Raw genomic sequence first — 16,493 nt, 5'->3', positions numbered from 1 at the left:
TGTTTAGGAGGTAATCACGACTTCGGGGTTTATTAGAGCAAAATGATATGCCTTTGTATCCAGCTTTCCTCGGTGCCTTCTCGCACCGTGGAGCAGCTGTGGTTCTCCAGAGAAATCCTCCTTTCCCCTGCGCTCATGAGGGTAAGCTCCAGGCCAGAGCTTGGATCCCACACCTCGTTTCGGCCCGTCCCTCTTTTCGGGTCTTGCTTTCGGTGTGTGGGTGTAGCACCCAGCGCTCCCAGGGCCCCAGGATTTTCAGGGATGTGGGAGGGCAAGGAGCCCGCCCGGGACAGCCGGGCGGGGCCGGGCTGTCCCCATGGCAACGGCGCCTTAAAGGCGGGCGGGAGCGGCGGCGGCGCGGCCGCGGGCATGGATCACGGCAGCCCCGTGGTGAGGGGCCGGGCCGGGGGCTGCCCTTCCCTGCGGGATGGGGAAATCGCCTCCCTCTCCCTGCCTTCCCCCTTTTTGTCGTAGTCGTCGTCGTTGTTGAAAATGACACGTCGTGGGCAGCGCGGGGGGAAGGGTCGTGTCCGGGCTTGGCGTGAGGCGCTGGGCAGCTCCAGCGAGGCGCTGTGCGAGCCCGGCAGTGCCAGGGAGGGAAGCGGCGGCTTTTGCCCCCGCCCTGGGTTTCATCTGCTCCTGTCTCTCCGTACGTGGGCTTCAGGTGGTCCCTCAGGGGACAGTAATCCCAGGGGAGCCTTGGAGGCTTCCCTTTTAGACTCACTTGGGGCTTTGCCGCAATCCCTTCCTGCCGCCTCGCTGTATGCAAGGAAAACTGGAGTTTGACGGTTCCCGATATGGATGGCCTGGTTCCGGCAAAAGAGTGCCTGTGTGAAGGGATAAAGCTGGAGTACAACAATGTCTGCACTGTAACCATTTTTCTCTAATTTGGAAGCATGCGGTGTTTGAATTTTACAGTCGCTATGTTCAGTTTTTACGTAGCATAATAAGTGTTTGTACTCACTCTAGTCTGGCAATCCTGGGGAGAGGAATAGGCCCGTTGAAAGATTTACATTCAGTTTCTTTTCTGGATTAACAGTGAAGGCAGAGCATTTGACATATGGGCTGATCAACAGCTTTTAGTGCAGTGGCACAAGAGTAAACTTTTTTTTCCTCCTCATCTTCCTAGTATCCTGAAATGTGGTGGAGAATTTTTGGCGATCACTAATCCCAGATAAAAAATTATACATGAGTACGGTTATTTTAAAGTAGTGCTATATTGTGTTGATTGCTTTTTCAAAAAGTGTAATGTGTTACTTCTTAATAACTTCTATTTTTTTTAAAAAAATGAAATTACTTTTCATCTGCACTTTAGAATAACTTTAGAGGAGTAAAATATTAATTTGATGTTAAAAAAAATGAAAATTAATAACTCAGACTCCTGTGTTTCCTAAAATATCTTAGCTTCATCTTTCACCTTGTGTAGGCTATTCTGGCGACGATGATAATCAAGATTAATAAGGTTTAAATTGCTACAAGCTAATTATCTTACATTGGAGTGTATGAACGTTGAAGCTCATGTGTGTCTGCTGTCCAGGTCTAACTGGAGCATTAGAATTTAATCACTTATATGGGCAGAAGAAGAAATAAAATGTTCTGTTGAAGTCCTATTGTAATATAAGATAATGATATGTATTGATAATGATAACGTTAAAATTTCCTTAGCTAATCCATTATACAGCATAAAACTGTTTCCACACACACAAAAAAAAATCTTTGTTATTTTTTGCAGGTTCCTTACATTCCGATTCTGATGGAATAGGCACATCTCATTTTTAGTAGCTTGTACTGTTGGTTGGCCTTTAAGTTAGGGGCAATGATTATAGAATAATACAAAGTGGTTGGACTTGCTTGTTTGAAAATAAGCACAGCAATTGTTTTTGTAACGTTTCTGTGATTTTCTTGAACGTTTCTGTAGCCTAACTAATAGTTTGCTGCTCAAATCCAGTATTTTTCTAGGGATGTCAGATTTAAAAGAATGAGTGGAATTGCAGACCTTCATGTTTAACAGTCAGTTTATTAAACTGATCTGTTCTTGCTGTTCAGTTCATAACAATAGTTTATGCAGTGAGATTAGAATTTATGCTATCTTTTCAAATGACTTAATGCTCATCTTAACTTGAAAATATATATTTTTTAATTTAGTCTATGCTGTACAAGTCCATTATCGAAGATGTGATTGAAGGTGTGCGGGAACTTTTTGCAGAAGAGGGGGTAGAGGAACAGGTTCTGAAAGACTTGAAGCAGGTTTGTTTGCTTCCCCTGTGTTAATACCAGCTGTGGGATTTTTTGTTGTTGTTGTTTGAGAAGATGTACCTGTTCATTTCTTTGCCCTCCAAAACATACAAACTTTTACCTTAACTTAGAGTTACAGGTATCCTGTGAGTGATATGTTGGCTGCGGGCAGTTAAAATCCATTAGTTATTGTTACCATGTTAATTGGTTAGAATCAGTCACTTTACTCTCAAAAAACGGATTACTTGATTATCTTTTTAGATGTAGTTTGTTTTCAAAGCTGATGTTTGTTGACCTTAATAATAATCTTTCTGCAGCTTTGGGAAACCAAGGTGACAGAGTCTAAAGCAACAGAAGGCTTCTTCAGGCATGGCCACTGTTCTCCACAGTTCACCCTGCAGCTGCCACACAATTTTCACAGTGTTCTGCAGGCTTCAGCAGGTCAGGTGTTGGACACAACAGAAGCAATTTAAGAATAGCTCTGTGATTCAGGGATATTTTTGGAAGACTTGCAATAATCTTGGTTTGTGATCCTTCTGTAAATAGCACGAGGGGGAACAGTAACTATTTGAAAGCAGAATTTGACCAATAAAAGATGAATTAAACTTTGATAAACTAATGGAATTCTCTGTATGTGCTCTTGATCTGCTGCCTATTTCCAGTAGCAAAACATGCAGAGAATTTTAGTGTTCTTGTCTGCAGTCCAAAAGTGTAGCCCTTCAGCTGCACCTTTTACTTGTAGGGTTAAGCTTTTGCTTCCCCGTTTAATGTGTGTCCTGATGTGTGCAGAGGTTATATGGCACGTTTGTGCCATGCAGGTCTGCTGTCGTGCTGGAGTTTAATCTGGTTCTCCAGATGCTGAAATGTAATCTCTTGCTCAAACAGAAGAGAGGGAGCTTTTTGGTTTTTCTTTCAGTTAGTTTTTCTAAAAGCAGCGCTCCTGTTGCAGAGAAGTACTTGACTTTCACACGGCCTCTGACATCAGGACCTATTCTTCTCAATTAAGTCCAGCTGACCACTGTGGTATTGTTGTGGTGGAGTGTAATGCTCAGCTGAGACTTATCACAAAGTGTGAGGCCGTTAGGACCTTTGCCCATAAAGGACAAAACCCATATGAGATGGTTTAATTTAAATCTGTGTTGTAGTGCACTTCAAGGTTGGGCAGGCTCTCTTCATCTGTTTTTTTTTTTTTTTTTTTTTTTTTTTTTTTTTTTTTTACAGTCTTCATAGTTGAATGAATTGCTTTTGGAGGCAGATGTTTTATTTATTCCATGTGCTGAAAGGGAATATATTTTTGGGTTTGCATGCTACTGGTGGTCTTATATTTAATGAGCATTACCTTGTTACTCCTAAGTTTTTAGTGACAATACTAAGGCAAAACAATCTGTTGAAGCCAGTGAATCTATTTCTTTTTAAAAATGGGATTTGAATTGCCTTATGGCCAGAGATTTTCAAAGTATTTAGGACTACCTAAATTGTTTGCTTCCTGAAGCCTGGGAAAGTTTTCCCTTTGGCTTTTTTTTTTTTTTTCTCCCACTGAAGTCAGTGTTAAGTGCTTTGAAAAATCTTATCCTACTGTTCCTACTGTTAGCACCACTGGATTTGTTCTGGTGCAGAAAAGTACTTGCATGTTTTCCTCATGTTGACAAGGCAGTACTTGTGCTCTCTTGGTTGTTGATCTAATGAGTATGAGCTGAAGTTATATTGCTTTAGTTTCATGTGTACTTGCTGTAAATTATTGAAAGATAACTGTGGTAAATTATTTAAAGATAACTGTGTCCAAGAAATTAATGGTTTTTGTTAAGTAGTGGGTTTTTTTGTTTTGTTTATAGCTTCTTTTGTCATCCCAGCTGGCAGAGGTTTTCAGCATTTCACAGCTGCAGAACTGGTATGTAGCTGTAGTGATATTTTACTTCAGTTTTGATTATCCTGAACTCCTAAAGGGTTGTTTGTCAGTTATTAATAGTTTTAAAGGGGGAGAACTGTAACACTTCTGCTTCTATTTGAGCAGTGAAAAAGGATAGGGATCTACCAGCTGGTTTTGCAGGCAGTGCAGCCAGAGGTGTGTTGGAAGACATGGCTGCATGTATTTAGCCCATAGGATGGAAGTGTAGTGGAAATGCACATCTACAGTTACTTAAAAAAAATAAATTACTGGGTGTTAAAATAATGCATGGTTGGGAAATACTAGCACTAGTGAAGCTGGGAGCAGCATTATCTGTGAGGTGTAGGAATCATCCAGAAGCAAATGGATGTTTTTAGAGTTGACAAGTTCTAAACTTTGGGAATGGCAAAATTTCTTTGAGGAGTGGCTACTCTTTGTCAGAGCTTGATGAACTTACTGAGAGCCTCCTGACACTCAAGCTAATTAGCTTGTGAAGTTGAACATAATATTGGGAAGATGTTTCTGCAACGTGTGAGTTTCCTGATTTAAAATTTGGATTTCCCTGAAACAGCTAGTTTGAAAGGGAGCCATAAATCCAACTCTTGGAGGAGTTCCAGGAGGAAAAGAGAATGTGAAATGACTTCATAGGCCTAGGAAAGGAGTCTGTGCTGTGTGGAGTAATGCATAAACTTAGGGAAAAGTGACTCTAAGTGGATAAATACCTTTCAGGATGGTGGGTACGTTGAAGAAACGTATGGGTATGGAAAAGTGTTCTGTTAACAAAAAGGGAATGTGATAGGTGGGAAGTAGGAAACACTTAGGGCAAATCATTACCCTGTTAATGCAGAATACTCTTCATCTGTCTGAATCTCAAAAGCATGAAGCAACTTTTCAGTGAAGATGACCACAGAAAGGTCCTCATTGGTGTTCCATATGGGTGTGTTAGGTGTGGCAGTCAGGGCCCAGGGGATGAAGTGTGCACTGTTTCTTACTAAAGCCAGCTCTCATGTATCCAGGGGCTCTCACAAGGAGGGACAACTCTTGCTCTCCCTTCGGCTGTTGCTTATCCCATACACCTGCCAGCTGGAGTGACACTACAGACAGCCCCAGGTAAGGTTAAAGAGGACATGTGAGATGTTACAGTGCACTGTGGATATTGAAAGTTGGTCCCAAGTGCAGGAGATAAAACAGATGTGAAGTTAAAGTAAAGGTGGGTAAAGCCAGTTACCCTTCTCTTCCTCTGTAGTTTGTGTCCATGATTGCCGTGTGGGGGAAGTAATTGCATGGATTAGTTAGTGTGTCAGTTGTGTACACTCGCAAGATCAAGAAGGTATCTCCTTCTCTTATATGAGGGACAATCTTCCATGTTATAAAAAGGTAAAGACACTCCACTGGTTCAGAAACAAATTGATTTCTTATTCAAATAAAGTAAAATCAAGCATTAACCTTTTTGCTCACATTCATTTGCTGATGAAATTGCCTATGCTGCTTGTACAAAAACGTGCTTGTGCTGCTTAGGTGTGATCAGTGGAAGGCTTATTTCAGTCATTAAATCTTTCCTCAAACAGCTGTTCTTTGTGAACTAATGTCACTAGTTATCTATTTCAGGTATAACTCCTGATGTTTTGAGACCTATAGATTGGTACCAGTGGCTGTGTGTGTGTGAGCATGTGTGTGTGGAGGAGAAAAGTCAAATGGAATTTGGAACTTGGCTCTGGCATTGTAATTCTAACACTGATAATAATGACTTTAAGAATTCAGTATTTGAGGTGGTTTTCATAGAATGAGAAGATACAGAAATTAGGAATGGTCTTTTTTTTTCTTTTTTTTTTTAACTTAATTGGGTAGTTTTTTTAGAGGGGATACCTAAAGGTCCTGAACTCTCCCTGTAGATATAGAATAATTTATTGTTTCTTCTTGTATTTGTTAGTTTCTGAAATAACATAGAAAAAAATCAAACCAGGATTTTTATTTATGTATTGTTTTAAAGTTAGTACGTAATTAAATTATTGAACTTACTGTGTAGGCCAAGACTACACAGGGTACTGTGTAGGCCAAGACTAAAAATGGGTGTAAAACATGATGGACTGGATTGAAAGCCATGATTCAGAAAGCTTTTGAATGCTTAATTTTCAAGGGCTGAAATTGTGCTCGAGGAAAGTTTTACTTTGTAAACATCCCTTTTCTTGTAGTTTGCCTGAGTGTTTGCTATTGGTTTTTAGTGGTGAGAGGTCAGTGGCCTGGATGAACCTGTAGTTTAACTTGCTGAAGCAGTTTTCAACTCTTCTCTCTGTAGGGCAACTTTATAAAGTCAATGTGCCTGTTATGGTTACACAGGCCTCAGCAGATAGCAGCATTCTACACCCTCCTGTGCAGCAGATAATTCATCCCCTTGGGCAACCTTCAGTTCTGCAAGCCAGCGTTGCCGGTGTTGCACAGATGAACGCACCTTCTTTCCAGGCAGCTGGTGAAACATTGCAACCCCAGGAGGCTGTTGTCCAACAGACTATGGTATTTAAACCAAACATTGCGGAAAAAAAACCCCTGGAGAACTCTGCTTCATTGGTCCAGCAGCCTCCTGCGAGTCAGCAGGAACTTGCAACTAATGCAGTGTTGAATCGGTGTGCAGGCTCTGCAGAAAACTCCCAGCACGACAATCTTCACACAGCTGTGTTTACTCCAGAATCCTCTGTTGGGCTTTTTCTCGATGAATCCTTGGCAAACAGCTCGAGCAGTGTACTGCTGGATGTGGAGGGGCAGTTGGACATGGAGCCTCGGGACCTGGTGCAGCAGCAAGTGTCTGATGATATCATCGACCTGATTATCTCGAGTGAAAGTTTGGATGACAATGCATTCCTGAAAGGTCAGGGCAGCATTGCTTCCTCTGACGAGGTAATGCCTTTTGTCTCTCAGCTGGTGAAAATATATCTGTTGGAGATGGTGGTTTGAACACATCCATAAATGACAAATAGCACCTCAGTTGTAAGAATAAAAATTATTTTCATCTTAAAATTCTTTCTTGAGCTTGTTTAGAAGAGCAGTAGCTAACTGCTTATTTTTACATTAAGAATTTGTCAAAAATACTGCTAAAATACTGTGATGGGTGAGAATGTCAATCTAAAAAGATGAAGTGTAATGGATAACAGATAGATATAATGTATTAGACTTCTTGATTACTTTTGGGGATCATAGTTTTTTTTTTTGTTTTGTTTTGGTGACTAAACAGACATGAATGACCTCTTGAGAAGTTCCATATCATTCTGACACTGATCAGCATATGGATACTGGTCAGCTGTGGACTAAGTGCTTGCAGTATCAGCTAGGATTAGTTTGAGCTTATAATGTATGAAGAGCATTTAAATTGCATTGAGGATGAAAAATCAGATTTGATAAGTGAAAATCTGCTGGAAGAAAATGTATTTCCTTGGGAAAAAGTCCTGAACAAACTAGAACTCAGCTAGAGCTGTGTGGAAAACTTGAATGACTTATTAACAAGCCACTTTCCTGACCTCATCTAATTTTTGTTCCAGAAATTGTTTGCAGATGTTTGAAGTTCAGACTGGCTTGCTCACTTTGAGTTGTAGTGCTTATGTGTGATTGAGGCAAATTTATTAAATGCAGATTTAATGACAATAATGCCAAATGTCTGAAAATAGAAAGCATGTTATGTTGCTCATCTGAACGTTGATGGCAGGATGATGAAGACTGTCCACAGTAAGAATGGAAGGTCAAAGCAAAGTGTTATTTTGTTGAACTAGAAAGTGTATGTGAATGGGAATTAAGTGCTATAATAAGGATTTAATGAGTAACTGAAGATGGCCAAAACCTTAAAGCCTTTTTATGCTCCTGTGAATGCTCTGTTTAGGAGTTCTAGCACCTTTATGAACAGTAACTTGAAGTAGTGAAATGTTTACTGTTTCTCCCAGCTTTTTATATCTTATTTAAACAAAGCATTTTGATTGAGCTGAAAGAGAGGAATCAGTTCATCTTGACTTTTATTTAAAGAATGACAAATGCTATTTTTGAGTCAGAGGAGTAGCTTGGGTTTTGTTTTTTTTTCCTTTGAAGGTTTTTTGCAATAGAAATTCTAAAGGCCTACTTAATTGCCTTTTTTTTAGAGTTGAGTACAGGAGTGCTTAAAGAAAAGTCAGAGAATTCTTTTTTTTTTTTTCCTGTATTGCTGAGGAATATTTGACATGGGTTTAATTTAAGGTTAGATGTAATGACAGTTTGCAAATGTACTCAGGGTTTACAAGTAGTAGGACTTGAAACTCTCATTTTAGTGCCCCAAACACGCTGGTTTATGAACAAAAATCTCAGGCTTTGTACTGAACATAGCTTTCGTTGTGGTGTTAATTCACAAGCTGTCTCTGGTCTCTTTTATTCCTGTCACATGGAACCTACTGAGCAGACAGAATATAACTTCCGATCGGAGAAGGATACCTGCAGTGCCATTGAGGGCATAATCCAGCTGGATGGTACTGGTGATGTTTCTTCCAAGGAAGAAATAGCACGTGCAAAAGTTAAGGAAGAGAATGAATTCATTGGAATTATTGAATCAGAGGATCTAAAAGTTCTGGATGATGAGGAAGACTATGATGAAGAATGTGACAGTACTTCAAATATGGAGTCTAGCTGCAGTGGTGGTGATAATGAAGACCTCCAAATAGATATAGTTGAGGAGGTAATTTACTTTTTAGCCTTGTGAAGCACATAACAATAGTAGGTGTATCTTGACTTGAATTGTTGGACGTAGAACAATTCCTGGTTAGTTTAATGCAGAGCATGCACAGTGAAGTTACATGCCTCAGGAGATAGGAGGTACTGCTGAGAAAGCTCATTATGAAGAGTGTGGACAAATGAAAGAAATGTTGAAAAGTCATTTGTTTATTGGATTAATTAAAGTGCTAAATTATCAGAATTAAAGATCTATTGTAAAACCCTGGCCTCAGAGGAATGGAGTTCTGCTTTTTATTTAAATAAGATATAATTAAAAAAATTTAGATTTTAAATAAGATATATTTAAATAAGATCAGGATACAAATCTAGATTTCCATTCCTTCTGAAGAACCACAGGGGATTTAACAGAGAACAATATGATACAAGTACATATGTTTCCGAGGTTTACCTTTTTCTTAAAGGTGTGTGATTTTTGTATCCTGGAGATTTGTTCACAAGAGAATCAACTTGTAACATTTGGACTTCAAATAAATACAAGTTGATCAGTGTTCCAGTGACTGGAATCACTTTATCCTTTAGCAGTCTTGCTTTTTGACCTGTGTTTTTGTTTAGGTTGTTCTTGTTTTTGAGAATGCAAGCATGTAAAGGTGCTTATAAACGAAGTTTGTGTACTGCGGTCTTCACAACCTCTAGGTCTTGATTTTTTTTTTTTCAGTGGTAACCCTTATTGTTCTAGGTGTGTTTGATGCCAAGTATATTCAATGCTATTATGAAAGAGTGTATAAAATAGAATTTTAATTTCTAGGACCCCTTGAACTCTGGTGATGATGTCAGTGAACAGGACATTCCAGACTTATTTGACACCGACAACGTGATAGTTTGTCAGTACGACAAGGTACAGTGTTTTTATCTTTGTTCCTTAATCATTCCAAATAATATCTTCAGCAAATCTGTGTCTATTCTACTGTCAATACTTTTTAAAGAAAATCTAATGCTGTAATAATCGAGTGTTTATATTATGTGTTTAGCTGACAATAGTCTGAAAACTTTCCTGCTGTTTTCTGAAATGAGGATAATCAGAATGGCCTGTTAAAGGAAAAGAGAACAAGTCCTGCAAAATTAAAATGTGTAAAGGTGCTTTTCCTTAACTTTTAAGTAATAGCAACATCTTCATGGATGTACACAGGCATATTCAACCATGAATTAAGACTTTTGAAATGGGTAACAGAAAGAGAAGTGTTTAACATTTTTTGTCTTTGAAGTGGTTACTGGGAGATTTTCATACCAGAATTCTGTTGTGGCTGAAAAACCAACTGGTTGTCAAGGGCCATTTTGTCCTTCATTTTAATGTTTAAAATTCAACCTTATTTTGAACTTCCAAAGATCAGATTAAGTACTAACTCTGGTATGGTTTTGGATGCTTATATATCAGTAATTTAAAAGATAACAAAACAAAGTACATATTTTATTTTAAAACAAATATGGAACAATATGGCTATAGTTTGCTTGAGAATGTGCCTTGACTTTTATTCTTTCAAAAGTGATTAGTAACTAGGCATAGTGAAAAGTGGATAAAAACATTTTTCTATTGTTACCTCGTTACCTATAAAAGAATGCTGTTGGCAAAATTGCTGTCCTGTTTGTTTTCCTTTCTAGAGATGAAACTAGACTGCTGAAAATCCAAGGAATTTTCTAGAGTTGTTTAAAATGCCTTCTTTTAGTATCAAACAAAGTTTTCTGCAGTAGGGATTATTTTGCAGGCCTCCAAAAAGAAACAATATAATTTTTTTTTTTATGGCAGTATTTGCTCCTAAGCAAAGTTTTCATGCTTTTAGCCTTATTCTTACACTGCTGTGCATGCAACATTGCTTTGCCATGTGTATGGAAAAAGGAAAACACTGCATTTCAGTTAAGCTGTACTTGTTTTCAAGGTGCAGTTTGTTTTGGGGCAGACTGATCTCTCATGAAATTGCTCCATTACTGTTGTCTTGTCCTACTGGTGTTGTCACGTAGCTCACATTTTCTTGGGAGGGTGGGGAAGGAGTGTGGGAGAAGGTGTGCTAAGATTCATGAGGTTGCTCTCTTGAGAGAGCAGGGAATTCATTGTAGACAAATGAAATATACTGCTTCCACTGAATATTTTGGGCTATCAGGATTTTCAAAGAAAAACTGGGTGTGTAAACCAGGGTGTGCTGAAATCTTTTTTTTTTTTTTTATTAAATGGATGGTCTAATACATATTTGTGGGGGCACTGATTTTGATTTTTACTTTTTACCAGATACATCGAACTAAGAACAAATGGAAGTTCTTCTTAAAAGATGGAGTGATGTCCTTTGAGGGTAAAGACCATGTTTTTGCAAAAGCCATTGGAGATGCAGAGTGGTGAAACCTCACTGAAGCATGGACTTTAAGACTGTGGCATTATTCCCTTATGAACCTTCTGTTGTGAAACAACTGGGCTTCCTATTGTTTTGCCATAAAACCTCCCAACAAATAATAAAACAACAAAGCTGTGATAAAAATATGCAAAATATGTGTAGTTAATACATACACAGTAAAACACTGTATTGTTAGCTACTCAGCTGTCTTTGCGGTTCTTTTCTGACTATTTCAACACTTTTCCAACCAAGAAACATCATTGGAATGATTAGCTTTAAAGTTTGAAATGTTGTATATGTTAGTATTTCTTTACTTTCTTGAATTACAAAGTAAATTCTAGTTCTGTTGGGTTTGTTTCAACTTCTTAAGAGCTAAAGTATGACTTGAAATATAAAACTACACAGTTGTTGTTGATACCATGTATTTCTTTTCAAAGACTGCTGAGTTAAAAAAAGAAAAGGAAAACCACATCTGTGCAAGTCTGAAACCTCTTGTCTTTCCTTCCTGTTTTGCTTTTTTTGTTGCTTTGTGGTTTTTTGACATCAGTTTAAAGGGCAGGCGTTTTAGATTTGAATAAGGGAAATGGGGGTGGAAGATCCTGGAGTTCTCAATATATGAGAATTATTATTGCTTGTTCTATACCATCTGTGTTTACTGAGATGCAATGAATAGTGTGATGTAACACTAAAATGTGATTTATTTTCATTGTCAATGGAAAATCATTTAAGTTTGCTACTGTACATACTCACTTCATTTCAGGACTACAGACCAGTAAGCTGTGAATGACAAAAGTTGTGCATAATAATAAAATGTCATCTCATATATATTTCTAGCAGAGAGTTGTTTTTGTGTTCCCTAAATATAAACTTTGCTGAGAGAAACGTGTACTAGCCATGCATGTGGCAGTAGCTCACCCTGCCATGAGAACTGCATTCCCACCAGTCCTCAACACTGATTTTTGTTAGTTTGTCTAGAAACAAAGGTCAGAAAGAAGTTCTGTGTCCTAGCCCTTCAGAGCTGCAGCTTTTCTCCTGGCTAGCTCCTGTTCCTTGTAGGGCAATATTGGGAACTAAATGGTAAAGCCTCAGAACAGGATAATCCTGCTGGAAGGGCAGTACCATATGGTGACCCTCCCTCCTGGCTGCTGCTCCCATGTCTGCTGAGAGAAGACTTCATGAGACATTTTGGCTATATCTACTCCCTGAGAGGATGCAGAGGCTTTGAGAAGGGAAGGAAAAGAAATGGAAGAGGGGGAGAGACTGAGTATATATAAGACATGAGGGGAAAAAACCCAGCCCTTTTTCATAATGGTGCCAACCCTTGTGCTGATGGCATTAACAGAAGAGATGCTTTCCTCAAGAGGTAGGTTTTTAACAACTATTTATTCCATGCTTTTGCTGACATATCTGCTGCTCTCCAGTATCAAAGACAGTATCAGGACACTGAACTAGAGCATCTGATCTGAGTGTGGCATTTCTTTTGTCTTTTATAGATATTGCTGCTGGGATGTGAAGAATGTGTATTCGGAGATGGTTAAAATATTACAGTGTGTGATTTCTTTTTCCTCATTCAGATGACTTGTAGCTGCTCTGGTGCTAGGTTTCAGATCCATAAATGCACAGGAAATGCAGCTCTTACTATGTGATAGATGCTTTTACATTTCAGCACTCTCTCACTGGTGTTCATGCTCTATAAATGTGCACGTTATGAACTGCGGGACCATTTTCAACTCCATTAAAGAATGGAAGCAGAGGTAGTGTGGCACAGGAATCCATGGGACAGGGCCAGATATACACCATTCACTAAGCACCACTCAGTCTCCAAATGTTGCTCCTGAATTTGACTTGTTTTTGCTAGTCACTATAAAATAAAGTGGCTAAAGAGCACTTAATTTGTAGCTAGTTTTTAAGACGAGCAGCTTTTTTCTTTGTTGCATCTTGTGGTGTTAAAAGACTGCCTCTACATGAAGGTGAGGTGTCCATGCTCTAAGTTTTGTTGTAACTGCCAATCCCTGTCCCTTCCTAGAACTTGTTCCTCTGTGAATGGATGCTGAGATGTGTGGGATAAAGGTATTTCTGTAGGAATTCTTGCCCCATCTCTTCTTAGCCTCACCAATTCATCGTTATTACATGCCTTCTGCCTGTTAGCTGCATCTGCTTCTTTTGTTCCGTTCTTGAAATGCTTCTATGCTTTGAAGTTTTGCAACTTAATTTTTATGATAGCTTGTTCCAACCTCTGTGCAGTCCAGGCATGATATTGGTTATATAGGCTGCACATCAGGGATTGGAAGTATTTTTTAAACACCAGTCTTTTACATCTCAAGCCTCTTGTAAGTTTTATGGCTTGGGCATTGGTGATATTTTTCATCCTCTTTTGCTTTTTCATAAATCATGTGTACTGTCAGCAATTAAAATCTCAAAGGACTGTTTGCCACCTTTCCTCATGAAGCTTTGCTGGCAGTATGCAGAGCTGGTCAAAGCTGACCTACCTCAAAAGGGATGCTGAAGACGACTTAGCTACACCATCAAGCATCTCCTGGGTTTTTATTTAATTGCATTTTCTAACCCAGTACCTTCTTGATATGAAGGAACTCTAGCATGGGCTCTATCCATGCCTTCTAGAGCACATATAGAAGCTTTAAGAATTAGAATAGGGTTTTGATCTCGCTATCTCAACCCCTTTAGTAGCCATATTTGAGAAAATGGCTACTAAATTAATAACACTGCAGATATTCCTTAGGAGTGCTTGCAGTGGGTTTCTCAGTCTAGAGCTATGAAATGTCTATTTGGACTCCTGCAGTAGGGCTGACTTTCATTTTCTTCTGTCTAAGCATACAAGAATTCCCCTGCATTTTGCTTCCAGTGTTCTTGAATGAACATTGGTAAAGAATTACAGCTTGGAATAAGACCTTTACAATTATATATACCTGAAGTCAGGAATTTTTATACTGAAAAAAAATGTTTCTTATTAAAATGTAAGCTCATGTAGCTATTTACTGTAGTCTGTGACTTGAGCAGTAATCAGTGCTTTTGATCTGAACAGTTTATGAATTAATGTTTTTGATTGCTGCTACTTACAGTTTAGCAAACATATTGCTGCAGATGTGACAGGATGAGATACTTCAGTAAACGGCTGTCTAAAACTTTATACAAGAAAGAAGGTAAGTTTACCAAAAATAATGAGACAGAATAAAAAGTGTAACTTGTATGAGAAACTCTAGCATGAATCTAAAACCCTTATTAAAGTGTTGCTTTTACTTCTTTGCTTACTTTTGTGTGTAGAAAGATTTTAAGTATATAAATTACTTTTGTTGTTTGTCTGTGGTTTTTCTTTTTATTTTTTTCCTTAAATCCTCAATTTTGTAAGAGGTGGATTTCACTCAACTTACAGCATGTACAGTGCGGTTTCCTGACAATGTTACATGGTAGGGAGGGTGTGCTTGCAAGTTCTTGTCCTGTTGAAACATAATGCAGGTAAATCAGTTATTGCCCACTCAAGACATTGTTTTCTCATGTCCTAAATAGCGTGCAGGACTCTTCCACGTGATGTCAGAAAAAAAGAGTCTCAAAACTCAATTTTGAGTTAGGTGATAGAGACTCTATAGGCCAGGTAGTTTTCTTTTTTACATCTCTGTCTTTAGTTTGTATTATCGATAAATATCCTTTTGTAGCCCTGTTTGCTTAGGAGCTGGTGTGTATAAAGCAGTGCATCATATGGAATTTTTACTGGTTGCTAAACCCAAGAGTTTTAACAGTCTCCTCTGTTCTCAATCTTGCTTTGTTCCCCACCTGTGCAAAGTGCTTGTGAGTACAGCTGTGCTTACATATAGAGCTTTTGAACTGATTGAAATAATGGCATTAAGCTGAAGGTAAGAGTGGGTCAGAGATGTTATTGCTAATTATTACAATTATGAACTAATGATAGACCAGTCACTAGTACAAAGAATTGCTTGCATTAATGTGAACCAAATTTAGTTTGCAGTGCAGTGTTTGGGCAACTAGAGATGTGTTTTGGAACTCTATTGCTGTCACAGACTTGAAAGCAATGGACTCAGTTGAAAAGGATAATGTAAAACGTTTAAAGTGATTGCAAATAATACCATTTTCATATGTATCAGTCTGCACTTTTGGTGGCCATCAAGAACTGTTGGGCTGTGCCTGTTCTGGAGGCAGCACAGACCTCAGACAGCTGCACTGTTCCACTCAGTTCAGGGTAGGTGAGTATTATACCAGCTGAAGAACTGTCTTCAGATACTGTGAGTATCATTTACAAAATGTGATCTAAGATGCTAAAACTGTGACTACAAGTCCATGTAAAATCCATTTGGTTTATCTTCTAAACTGTCACATGTAGGTCACATGCTACTGTATTGTTTGATGAAATGTAAGCACTTGTGTGTTCATCCCATCAGAGGCAATGGAACCAACCTGTCAAGAATAAGCAACATAAGAAGAGGCTTGATCTGGAGATTGCAGTTTTTGTATGTTTTTGCTCGCAGGACATGGTGAACTTTCTAGTAGCTAAGCACCTAATTTTCAGTGTAGAACGTAACCTCTTTAGGATGTGCCTGGGGCAGACTCCCCCAGGGATCCTGCCTGGCATTCAATGCAATCTGCAGCTTGTTGCCCAGTACAGATTGTTTGGCCCATATGATGCAGGTAAGAGCTCACACATATGAATCTGTAACTTCAGTGCAGTGTGGTGTTGGCCCATGGTAAGTGAACTGCGTAAGGGTGACAGCTTATTCGCTGATAACAGAGTAAATATGCTGCAATAATGAAGGAATGCTCAGTTCTTACTTAAACTAGGAATGAAGCCACAAATCTGGATCAGGCATTTAGCATGAGCACCTAGCGTCAGGCAATGCATGGTGAAAGAAAAGAGAGAGTTTAATAGGAAAATAGAGTCACTAAAAAGGAACTATTCTGCTTCATCAGGTGGGAATGGAGTTGGACTGTAGGTGCTAAAGAGCCCCAGTGCATTCCTGAATGCTTCTGGCACAGGGGATGTCAGAGAGTGGACAGATGAAAATGGTTCATGAGACTGTCCTGGAAAGAAAACAAAGCAGCACTTGCCTGTGCAGGGGGCAGTTATTCTGCTGCTGAGAGAGAGCCTTTACAGCTTACCTGATTTTTGTGTGTGCACATATGATACCCAAAATAGAGTCCTGCGTGCAGCAGGTGGGGTTTTACAGCTATTGGATCTCCTGTGATTTCCAGATCATACATGGCTGTGTATGGGTTAATATTTTAAGTAAATTACCTACCAGCTCAGACTGAGATCTAATATAAACTGCAAAATTGCTAGTAACAAA

General features: G+C 39.0%; 1 protein-coding gene across 5 annotated transcripts; it reads left to right on the top strand.

The window, feature by feature from the left end:
• Positions 1-281: 281 nt before the first annotated feature.
• GTF2A1L (general transcription factor IIA subunit 1 like) lies at positions 282-11,988 on the top strand. 5 transcript variants are annotated; one of them, XM_017837864.1, is made up of 10 exons: positions 338-390; positions 1,130-1,192; positions 2,146-2,247; positions 2,553-2,676; positions 4,068-4,123; positions 5,137-5,230; positions 6,417-7,012; positions 8,532-8,804; positions 9,606-9,695; positions 11,079-11,988. In XM_017837864.1, exons 3-10 carry the CDS (start codon positions 2,149-2,151, stop codon positions 11,184-11,186), a joined length of 1,440 nt encoding a protein of 479 aa, XP_017693353.1. In that variant the 5' UTR covers positions 338-390; positions 1,130-1,192; positions 2,146-2,148; the 3' UTR covers positions 11,187-11,988. The 5 variants fall into 5 exon arrangements, with proteins under 5 accessions (XP_017693350.1, XP_017693354.1, XP_017693353.1 ...); XM_017837861.1 differs by lacking the exon at positions 1,130-1,192 and having other exon boundaries at positions 282-390; XM_017837863.1 differs by lacking the exons at positions 338-390; positions 1,130-1,192 and adding an exon at positions 454-860.
• Positions 11,989-16,493: the final 4,505 nt, after the last annotated feature.

The sequence above is a fragment of the Lepidothrix coronata genome, unplaced genomic scaffold (assembly GCF_001604755.1).
Source record: "Lepidothrix coronata isolate B3197 unplaced genomic scaffold, Lepidothrix_coronata-1.0 Scaffold313, whole genome shotgun sequence".
NCBI classification, from domain to species: domain Eukaryota; kingdom Metazoa; phylum Chordata; class Aves; order Passeriformes; family Pipridae; genus Lepidothrix; species Lepidothrix coronata.
This window is presented reverse-complemented; position numbering and strand designations above follow the sequence as displayed.